We start from the raw sequence: 12416 nt of genomic DNA, 5'->3' as shown, positions 1-12416 counted from the left end.
GCATTAGATTGGCATATGGAACCTCCAATATTCATACTACTTGAAGTATCAGAGAAAGTGAAGAATAAAACTGCAGTGCACAATAAGAACAAAATAAAAAAAGAAAGGCAGACACTAATATTGAAATTAAAACACCTTTACACAACTTTTAAGTCAACCATGGCAGCTTGCATATTTTTGTGCTCACAGGCTGACTTTAAATTTGACTCAAATTGAAATTCATATAAAAAGAATGTGAATGTCCCAACATATTAAGTGATGTAATATATGGATCTGCATTGGTAATGTCACAACATTGTCAGTCCATACTGGAAGTTTCTATCAAAAACTAAAGAGCAATATGCCAGACTAAAGGTCATTTTACAGTAACCAGAGGCATCATAACAAGCCTGAAATGTAATCAGCCAAACATACAACAATTGTTTTGTATAGAATACAGAAAAACCATGATCTATTTATTTTTGTAACAAGAAGACGGAGAAGATGGAGAGCCATAATGTTCATGCAGCCGGTTCTGCATTAAAACCTAGAAGAAGCAATTATAGAGAAGTTCCCAAGGATTACATGAATGTCATGTGTCTAAAGAACAGGATTGATTTGGAATCTTTAGGTCAATTGGTGTTAAGCGAATGCTGGCTTTGCAAATTGCTTGAGCGCAATGATTTGAACATAGATTGTGAGACTGTATGAATGACCAGGTTATTCCTACAATTGATAATGGTTCAATAGAAAGTGCAGAGCTTTGACTGCTTCTTTGCTGTTTAGCTTCATTAGTGCTTTGGGTATGCCATGTTGTATGGAAAAAGGGGAAAACAACAAAGAAAATATCTCCTGAAGAAGCAGACTGGAGTTCCGCGAAGCGCGTTGCTTAGAACCCCAAAATCATCTGAAGCTGTACACCAGAAATGTGGAAATGTTTTTATTGTTAGTTTTAATCTTTGAAAAAATAAATAATTTGTTGTAATATATAATAATAATAAAATGTGAAAAAATAGATATACAATGTATGTGATTTATTACTGCCTGTAAAGTCCCATATGTACAAAGATTGTTTACATACTTCAAATAAGGAAGGGATGTGGCAGCTGTTAATATAATAACCAGGTTAGAAAACTCGTTTAAATTATAGAAAAGTTGTAAAAGCAGAACAGTTCTCTGCCTTTTTAGAGGAGAAACTTCATTTTTCTTTTAGCAAAGACCCCACTACTACAACAATTGATGCAGCTGGGCACACAATTTGCAATGTTGGGCATTCCGGAAATGCAATGCACAAGCTTCACCCTGATGGAACCCTATTTTTGATCATAAGGTTCCCCCTTGCATATGTCAGGGATCTGGAAGAAAGTAAAAAACATAAATCTGCAGCAATATAATTTCTCCCAGCTCTATCCAGGTCTTAAATCCCTTTGTTGGGGGAAATTGAAATTGATGCTGCCAAATATTCACTGAATTTGGTATTATATGCTTCAGTACACTAAACTGTGCATACAATCAACAGCACACTATATGTACACAGTCAACAGCATACTACAAGCATGCAATCAGAAGCATCCCACATTTACTGTATACAGTCTACACACAGCAGCACACAACACACAATGGGCCTGATTTATTAAAACTCTCCAAGGCTGCAGAGAATACACTTTTATCAGTGAAGCTGGGTGATCTTGTCTAGGATCTTGTCTAAGATTCAAAACTATTGTTAGCAAATGATTTTGAAGAAATCCATTCCAGGTTTTCAGAATCACCCAGCTTCACTAATGAAAGTGAATTATTTCCAGCCTTGGAGACCTTTAATAAATCAGGCCCATAAAATCAAAAGCATGCTACATGCACACAATGAGCCTGATTTATTAAAGCTCTCCAGGGCTGGAGAGAATTCACTTTCATCAGTGAAGCTGGGTGATCCAGCAAACCTGGAATGGATTTCCTAAAAGTAATTTTCTATTTGCTGGCAAATGGTTTCAGATTCATTCCAGGTTTCCTGGATCACACAGATTCACTGATGAAAGTGTATCCTCTCCAGCTAGCAGGCCCAATGAGCAGTAGGTTACATACAAACAATAGCAAACTACATGCATGCAGTCAACAGCACACAAATAGCAATTGTGAAGTAAGGGTGGAAATGTAGCATCTTCCCGGCCATTTGGATCCCTTGCAAAAATAAGAATTTATTGAAGTTGGGTAAAAGAGCCAGGGTAGTAAGGAGAGTTTGACGTGATCAGGGGGGCATATGAAGTTAAAGGGGAAATTATTTTTTTCTTTACAAAGCATGCTGTGTTCTCTTTAAATATCTGCACCTTATGCCTGGTTCTCTTTTGTTCTCCCAAATGAGATATCCTAGAATATTCCAGTGATTATTTAGTTCAGTTCTAAGTAAGCAAACAAAGCTATTGATTTTATAAGCTCATGCTATTATTCAAGCGACTCTGTTTTCCCAGTTCCATTGAGTAGTGCTCAGCCTGAAATGATTATTCAGCCCAGTTTTTCATCATTTGTTTTCTATCTGGAAAATGTATTTCTATTAAATTAGAATTTCAGCTTGGACTTGATACGCATTTGGCTGAATATTTTGCATAGCCAATTACAAGTCAGTGATGAATATTACAGATGAAACATGCAATAAATCATACTTTAACACGGATAAGCAGCGTATAAGAATATGCAAAGAAATTGCAGAATATTTGGTTACATATTTTGTACCTAATAAATAAGTCTCAGAGCTCTATTCTAATGGATTTCACTGAAGGAAAAGGAAATGAAAGTGGCATGTCATTTCAAAAAATACTATTCAACACCTAATCTGCTCTCATATGAATCTTTAAAGCTCATTTACAGCCAGAATATTTTTTACATTTTTGGATACAGCACCAAAGGGTTAATAGTGTCAAATGTTTTAAAATTTAAAATCCAAATTTTAAATGACCCCAAAGAAAGGAAGGGGGGGGGGGGAGGTGAAATTGCCCTTATGAAGATACACGGGGGACCCAACGATGGAATTCTTACAGAGGATCTACATTTTTCTCATTTTAGTGTATTTTTTTTTTTTGCTGCCTACCTTTCTAGTGTGGGGGATTTTATATTACAACTAACATGAACTAAAAACAGAGGTACAGTCTGGAAAAACATATAATAAAAACCTGTCTCCTTATTACCCAGAATATACCTACCTTTATCATCAGCATTATACTGTGTCACAGATCATTAGTATCGTATGGTAAGGTTATATCATACTGAAGAGAAGGAAGAGATAGATTGTTTTTTAGGCAACAAATCAAATAATGCTTTACTTGGTTACAATATTCTCAACTGGACATAGCTCAACTATGCTAGGTAGACAAGTATATGAGCCTTGAACAGTGTATTGAACCAGTGTTGAATATCGCATTAGATCATCGTATAATCAGTAAAAATTGTATAGTTTCCAATGCGTTTCGCCCTATGGCTTCTTCAGGGCATTTAGAGACCTAAATTGGTAGGAGGTGGTTGCTGATCATAATAGTGATAGAGAGGAGAAGGTTGTTGATCTTAGAGGTTTGCATAATCCACAGTAGTAATGGTTTGGGTTATAACTGAACTTGAAAGCTTTTGAACTTCCCCATTAGTATATTTGAAGTCACACACACACCTACACTGATACGCATCAGAATTAGACAAACTTTTTCTTTGTTTTTTATTTTTAAAATATACTGTAAGGCCCTATTCAGCACCAGTTCTCATCAGACACCAGTCCCCCAATATAACACCGCAGTCTTCACCTATAGCAAGCCCCCGGGAGACAGGTTGGGTCTCCCAGCACTCGGTTGCCCCCAGGACTTACTGCACAAGGGATCGTGTCTGGGAATGGACTGGCAGCAAGCCAGGAGCCCACAGATAAAGCAGTACCAAGATTCCAACAGAGCCAACTCCAGAATACAGAGCAGAGGTCATGCACAGGATACTTGTCCACCAAACAAAGTACACAAGGGCAAAACACAAGCAGAGTCAGGGTCACAGGCTGCATACAAACAATAGGGCAGGAACTGGCAAGGTCAGGACCAGTAAATCAGCCAAATACACACTTCAGCACAGATTAGCCCAGCTTTACACTGCAACAGGCCCTGGTGACGGGGAGCAGAGAGGCTATAAAGTCCCAGCAGCCAATAGCAGTGCAGCACTGAGTCAGGAGCTTATCAGCCTCCAGAATCCCCTTCAGCCGTGCACAGCCTAACAAGCGATGCTGGGGATGCCATAAAATACAACAAGCTGCATAGCTAAAGGGAAGCAGGGGCTGCTGGTATCTTAGTTCTCCTAGCTGCTGCTAATGACATTTCCCGACAGAACCAACAGTGTTTTATATTGCAATAGAACACAGCACAGGGTCGTCGGCCAGATGAGCATCTCCTAACATATACTTTTTACAATGTTATTTTATTCACTGTACTTTACTATTCATGCTGCTAGTTTTGTTATTAAACTAATTTTTTTTATCAACACAAGAACGGAAGTACTTTTGATCCTTAAGAGCTTCTCCTAAACAATATTTTTTAAACTGTTAATGTACCTAAAATACCATTTTACACCTTTCAGAGGGTAAGCTGTAGATTCGATATTTGCCACTGCAGTGGTCTTGGTTTGTTTGCACTGCAATTAGGAACTTATCTTTTTATTTTGATCCTAAAAGTAATATTAGCGGGGCAAATCTATAGAAACAGAGTGAAAATTTTGGCTATATTTCTACTTCAACAAGAAGAGTTGTAAAGCAAGCTAAATATTTAACATTTATTAACCCTTACTCTAATCTCGCCCCAACCATGGCCATTTACAGAAGTGTCTTACTCCAGCCATTAACTGGCTAAGATCTACAGACTTTTTTAGCATAACTTCATATATATACAATAAATTTAGCATCAGGTGGTTTACAAAAAAAGTGTCAGTTTATATGAAAATCCTGGTCTGTAAGTGGCCCTCGAACAATGGAGTTTGACATGCCTAATCTATAACATCAGCCTAACCCCTTTGAAATCCATAGTTACCTTGTCACAGCTCCCCTCCCCTAATTGCTCTTGCAGCCCTATAGTATGTGTCCCTGGACAGAGATTCTTTATCCAAGAACACAGGAGTCTCGCGGCTGTGGTCATCATGAATGAATGCAGCTGTGGGACTCATCCTGTGATGATTCCCACAGCTGCATTTATTGATGAGTACAGCTGTGGGACCCACACTGACAGGAGGAGTACCAGTACCGTAGGAATCCTCCTGTGCGTGAACCTCGGGCACTAGAGGTTAAATGAGCTTGCCCTCATTTAACCTCTAGTGCCCGAGGATCGCGCACAGGAGGATTCCAATGGCTGCATTCATGAATGCAGCTGCAGTACTCCTCCTGTAATGATTTCCTCGATCTTCCGATGGGTCCGCGAAATCGGTTCACCAAAATTTTGCGGACCCATCGGAAGCTCAAGGAAATTTTTGTGAGAATGTCAGAGGCATTCTCATTCATCCCTAGCTAGTATATCGACTGTATCTCTCATGCAAGTTACTAAAAAAAAATCTATGTGTATCAAAAACTCAAATAACCTTTTCAAGTGTGAATGTGTCTCTTTAACCTACAGTGATTGTACAGAAAAAGAGATTTGAAGTTCCATTACCATGTGTGGCCATTCCTCATGTATAGTATGCATTCCAAATGTGAAGTCTCTCTGTTGACTAGTCCTGGTAAAAGCTACACAGAATCCTCTGACTATAGATTGTTTGTACCGGTTTCAGTAATAAATGAAAGCAGACGAGATGGCAATGTTAGCTATCAGTGGAGTTGGGTTGAACAGACTTATGTACCTTTTACAGATTTTCTTTTTAAGCTCTTTTTAGCTTTGATACCGTGGCTATTGGGTCTTACTACAAAGATATTAGGTCAAATTCTGGAACTTGGGCTGCTTGCATTAAAATAAAATGGAATTTAAAATTGGAATAAGGATAACAATGCTGCAAAAATTTGTGTATTTCGTATCTGCATGGAGTTTAGCTATAAGCTGCCTTTGCTAGTTTCAGCCTGTAAATGCTATGTGAGTATCTCTTACTTCAATACTTTCTGTGTCTTTGATACTTATCACACAGGGATTCAGAAATGAAGGCAGAGGATTAACATGACAACCAACAACATCAGAAGTCTCCTATTACTCTCATAACAGGTTATCACCAACACTTTGCAATTTACTGAATTAGGTTATTTGAACCTGAGCATTGATCTTGTTTTCCTAATTATATCCCCAAGTGGGAAGAAGAATGATTCATTTTAATCACACTGTTTTTTTAAAAATGGAAAAATCTGTTCTCAATTTCATGCTGCTTCATCTACGTATTGATTTTTTTTAGTAGTGCTATTTTTAATGCTCTAGTAGCCCTTGTAATTGAGCCTGGTAAAGCAGTGTAATTCATATTGAAGAATTTTGCTTTCTAATGCTATACAATTTCTTGGAAGTATTTCAATTGTGAGAAATGTTTCAGCTTCATTTCAAACCTCAAAGCACATCCTTTTTCATTTCATGTCCTTGTTTGTTAATATTATTAAATTGAACCAGGCATTCAGTTTACGGAATAAAAAACTTCTGTAAATATTACCCAATTTTAACATACTGTAAATACTCAAAAATAAACCAATTTAAAAATAAACAGTGGTACCTACTTTTTCCTGAAACAAAAAACAAAAACAGGAAAAATACTTTGACTCGAGTATAAACCTAGGACACAACATATGGCCATTGCTGCTATCATTCAAAACAGAAATCAATAGAAATGCTATTAAAATGAATGTGAATAAATACACCATGTATAAATTAGAAACATTTTTTTGAAACGGGGAAAAAAGTAACCTTTCACGCCCTTTATATTTTTTCTGTTTTACAGGTATTTTGTATATTTGTGTGTCATTTGCTCTTAAATTTACTTTAGGGCAGCGATCCCCAACCGGTGGTCTGTGGCTTAGGCCGGTGCGCCCCCCAGCAGGATCATGAGAAGGACCCCGCTGGGACGGGGACCAGCCAGAGCCGTGGGCCGGAGAATGGGCGGGTTCTGGCAACATGACATAACTCTGGGGGAAGTGTCTTCCCCCTTTGAGTGACACACGGCTTCCCAGGCATGCGCGGTCCAGAGTCTGTGAAATAAGTGGTTTGTGAGCTCTAAAAGGTTGGTGACCACTGCTTGAAGGCATGGCGATTGGCCACTAGTAGATGGCACTGGTGCTAATAAAGTTTGATACAGACAGTTTTTCTTTCTCAGCTCTGATTTGTCAAATTAGAGAAAAATGCAGTTCCAGGGCATGCCACTAGGTGGTACTCAGGTAAAAACAGTGATTCTTTTTCCAATAGCATTTTGAGAGCAAACAAAATATTGTTTTTTAATTGTGTATAAGGTGATTAAATACTAGAGAGAAAAGCACCATTGTTTCAAACCTGTTCTTCATTATAAACTTTTAAAGCTAAAAGTCCTACCTAGGGCAGATATCATGAGATCACCAGATGCCTGTCATGACTGTTAATATTCAGAAGAAACCTTAATGTATCCATCTCTGATACTTATGTTACCTATCCTAACTTAACATTAACTTCAGATATCTGCATTTATTGAAATATAAGGTGTATGCAAGGTCTTTTCCTTTTAATGGCATATCTTTATTTTCTGTCAGCCCCCTTTCTTGTAGACTCTCTTGTGCTTGTAGACTTAATGCAGCCTAAAGGCAGGTAGCGGGACTATTTGAGGAAAAGGACTTTACAGGGACAAAATAAAGGTATGTAGCTTTATTGATCGTTTATACGCTTTCTGTGGTCTGAGCGAAATGCCTTAAAGAGCTTACTAATGATGATTATATGAATATAACATTGTTTTTGTACACATGGTCAGTTTTGCATTGATTTGTAATTTGTGTATTAATAATACTTAGGTTCTTAGGAGCATGTTATCACATTTTTATATACAACTTTTATTAAAGAACTTCCTTTCATGGAGATATTTGGCAATCTTTTTATGTACCTGTAAAGCCTAAAGCCTAATTACCTAATCCTATACTGTTATCACATATTATGATGTTGTACCAGTGAACCTATTTTATTTGTTATTCCAAAATTCTAAATAATTGTTTTTCCGTAATATGAAGTTGACTAAGCCCCAAAAAAGAAAACCCTTGAACCATAATGTTTCCTTCACATGCTTCTATTACACTTGGGATGAATTCTTGGTTTTCCATATTTCTGCTAGTACAAACACTGCCTTATCCAACCACAGACCCTTGTCCTTGAAACATTGAGGATTGTCAGGTATATATTTGGAAACTGGAAAAGTTCAGCAATCCATTAATTAAAAAAAACATCTGTGGTGATACTCCGGTGTTTTATAATTTAGGCTATTTCTTCAGGTCTTTTAATGATACCCTAGAACTTTGCTTTTTACCTGCTTTAGCAATACGTGCTTCACTATAACCATGACCTTTGAAGGATGCCGGAATCAATGCTTTATTTCTTTCTTAGTCTATGTACACACGTGCAAGATCGTTTCCAATGCCTAACGACTGCACAATGCATGAACGAGCGTTGTACATACAGCACCGTTCTGCTCTATGGGGAGGGGAGGGGGGGAGCGATGGAGCAGCACTCCACTGTACGCTCTCTTCTTCACTTCCATTACGGTCGTTCGTTGTCCATTGTCCGTGGATCTGCCAGGGATGCTGGGATGTGGGGGGTATTCTGGCAGCCCCAGGGGAGTTATAGCACCATGGCCCAGCCAATTAGTATGGCCAACAACTTGACTCTAGGAAGAAGACCAAGTGAAGATTGTAGCCGTACCACAACAGGTGGGCACATTTAAACAATTTTGATCAAGGCTGGTAATGTTATTTTATTGCAGATGGGACATCGCCTGCCCGTTCTGAAAAAAGGACCAACCTGGTTGAGTTTTTTAACTTTAAGGGCTTAGTTTTGCCTAAATCTATATAACTGTCAGGGAAGCCACACATGCAAGTGACGTTCTTTACGGTGTCTACCATACTCTGTGAACATTCACCATCACTGTTAGGATAATATCTAGGTTTCAGATAATAGTAACTTCCATAAGTGTTTGCTGAGATGGACCACAGACACTAAAATTTGCAGGTCTGGAAAAAACAAAAACAGAGGGGCTTACCTTCAAATATGCGATCTAACCTTTGCCTCTTTACTTTGTGTTTGTCCATGAGAGACATGAGATGGGCAGTAAATGTGGCTTCGCAATTTTTCACCAGTGTTAATGAGATGACCAACCAAGAAAAAATAAAATGTTCCTTTTATGGTATCACCTGTAAAAAGAAAACCAATGTTAGACATTAAATGAAGACATGACAATAGGTCACATATTGAGTAATTGAGAAAGTCCTGACAATTTAGGTACAGAGCGGTATGCACATTGGTGTGATGGAGGGATATTCATTTTGAATAGCACTCTGGTGCACCTTGCTCATTGACATGCATTTCCGTGTGGTTTAGTGTATTATTTGGCCCATCCAAATCAGGGATCGGGATTTACATGATTGTGAAATGTCTGAGCCAGAATATCATTTATGGAAGATGCTAATTCTGGATAATGCCTGAAATAAAAGGGCTCCAGATAAAGGCATTTTTATATGATATACAGAGAATAATAGAAAGACAAATTTCCTATCTGAAAAGCCATTTTCTTTCCCTGGGTATTTACCCTTGTTGGCAAGTATTTTTGAGAATTAAAAGTGGGATTAGAAGTCCTGAAAGTAGAATGGCTCTTCTGTACTCAATACTTGATGCTAAAACCTTACATCTGGGATATTTTGAGAGAATGATTGGATTCTGTAAGACTAGAAATGACTTTGCAGGTTTATTTGTTCACTGCTGAAATATTTTGAAGAAGACAAAGGAGTTTGTTCACAAAGCCTCAAGAGGAATCTTGCCCAGGAGGTTCCAGCGAGTTCAGTGAGGTCATAACTCAGTCAGCTTCAGCTTTGTGCATTAGGTGCAATCCAATTCAAAATTCTGTATTAAAGCAAACTTATGTCTGAAAGCCAGGCAAACTGCTTAATACACTGGTGAAATTCCTATATTAGAGATGCTTTAGCTGCCAACAGAATTCATATTTCTGGCCATTTATTCCTGGGATTTACAAAACTCTACCATACAGCACAATCCTATATAGCAATGGCGGGGAGCTTTTCTCTAAGTTATTTATCTATATACAGTATGCTTTCGCCCAAACCAACCCTGTAACTGGCCAGTGGAAAGTAAAGCAGTACATGGAGCAGGGCTGGTTTTAGGCATTTGCCCAGGATCCCCATCTTTTCCAGACCCCCTAGTTGACAAGGTAGCAAGGGAGCTTCAATTATGTGTAATTACGTTCCCTACTTCATATTAACCCAGGAACTCATCTCTCTGGTCACTTTGATCTATCCATTTATATCATTAACAACAATACACACGAATAGCTACCTGTGTTGCTTCTTGTAGAACTTCACATTTAGGACTCCTTTCCATTTGTGTGTTGCAATAATGCACATGTTTATACACAGAAATGTTTGAATGATACATTGCCATTTATTCCTAATGGTACCCCAAACACACACTAGCACTGCACTGCAGAGAAAGGTTCAGTTTCTGGATAGTTCTAGAATTTTTCCACAGTTCTCCACAAAGGAGTGAGGGTTGATAGGTTGCTGCACAGGTTGTACCTGGGTAGGTATAGTCAACTATCAATCACAGTTCTGCTGCAGTTATATTATAGCTTATGGGCTTATGCTTTGTGCTCCATTTTGGACAGGTAGTGTCTATATGTTTTATATTGGAGAACCAAGTACAAGGGGGCCCTCCTCACATGCTGACTGGGTGAGAGAACAGGACAGCTGGGCAAGGGCAGCTCAGGGGCCAGGCTAGGCATGGGCCTGTAAAATGCCCTTTTTAAGATAATACGCTCTTAGTTTGCGATGCCTAGGGGAGTATTGCTCTTTCTGATTTGGAGGGGACCCACCGTCTATGGACCTCCTTCTACAACTGTATTGCTTTGCTACCCTTGACTTGACTTTTACAATAAAACCTTTAAAATAAAATTTCAGACAAGCCATTTTGGGTTTCCTAAAGTCACCTCACCAACAAGATCCAAAGTTTTTTCTATTAACCATTACACACCCTTACTAACCTTTATTAATACCACCCATATGGGTGGAGTGCGCTACAAAAGGGGCACAACCTACTTACTGAGTGGGTCCAATCCAATCTGAGTGGGTCCAGTACTTACTGAGTGGCTATCTAAACCCTTATTGCCGATGACCTCTTCCATCCCATCCTTCTATCCTTATGAGCTTCCAAAAATGCAGGAAAGGTGTGAGGAGCATGGCCATCTTTTAATACCCGATCCCTCAAGTTACAGAGCAAATGGGCTCAACATTCACTAAAAATCCAATAATGCAGTGGTTTCATGTGAAAAGATTTATTCTACATGGGATTCTTTTCCTAATATTTTCATATTTTAGAAATTAGTGCACATTTTTGGTAATACTGCATACAATCTTACTCTTCAATTTAAAGTCAATGCTAAAACAAAGAGCTTCCATCGGAATTTGCGGGAGGCAAAGACATCAGAGGCCAGAAAACAAGCAGATGTGTCCCCCTGAATGCTAATGTTGGAAATACCCAACAAGTCTAAATGACATCCATGGGGATTAGCGGAGGCCATCACAGCTGCCCAAAACTTTATATATCTGCAGATTATTGAGCATTCACTAGAGACAATTCAGCCACTTATGTGAATGAGACCTCATACCTGACATTCCTCTTTATTTCTAAATACATTACATTTATACATTCCAGCATTTTAACATAACTTAATCAATAGCTGCCGTGGTATACCCGTGAAAAAGATTGATTTACTTGCGGCTGACGTGAGGGTTAAACATACTGCAAGCATCTATATCCAGTGGGGAATACAAAATTGTCATCTACGAGAGTTCTTGAATTGCAGCTTCAAGATTTTATTTAATCAATCTTCACCTTATTTGAAGCATTGATTTAAAGAGACGTTTCAAAATGTTTCTTTCGGCATTCATTTACACAAAGCGTTTCTGCTGTAGACACATTAAAGAGGATGCGTCGGTGAGATGTGTTTTGGGACTAGGCTTCTAACTGTTGGACCACAAAAAAAGGTTTCTCATGGTGACTTATTCATTTTAAATGAATCTTATTATAAGTACCTGGATTATTCTTTCGTAAATCCCTGTAATACTCAGGATAGGTTGGGGGGAGAAATGTCAGTAGCAAATTGGCCTCTGTCTCACTGTTATTCTATTGTTGTAAAGATGTTTATAGAAGGTGAGGGTACAGGGTGACCCTATAAGGTCTGTTCTTTTGTTCCTGTCAGAAATTATTATCTCTCATTACAAGTCAGTAGAAATGCCA

The 12416-nt window shown here is 38.4% G+C and overlaps 1 protein-coding gene across 1 annotated transcript in view; it reads right to left on the bottom strand.

The window, feature by feature from the left end:
• The window catches only part of CTBP1 (C-terminal binding protein 1), a 269296-nt gene that overhangs the window by 170607 nt on the left and 86273 nt on the right, over nt 1–12416 (bottom strand). The window contains exon 2 of the mRNA XM_072406893.1: nt 9151–9301. Within this exon, the coding sequence (XP_072262994.1) occupies nt 9151–9208 (58 nt within the window). The 5' untranslated portion in view covers nt 9209–9301. The remainder of the gene's footprint in view (nt 1–9150; nt 9302–12416) is intronic.

Source organism: Pyxicephalus adspersus, chromosome 3, assembly GCF_032062135.1.
Source record: "Pyxicephalus adspersus chromosome 3, UCB_Pads_2.0, whole genome shotgun sequence".
Lineage (NCBI taxonomy): Eukaryota > Metazoa > Chordata > Amphibia > Anura > Pyxicephalidae > Pyxicephalus > Pyxicephalus adspersus.
The sequence above is the reverse complement of the archived record's forward strand: the minus strand, read 5'-3'. Positions and strand labels throughout refer to the sequence as shown.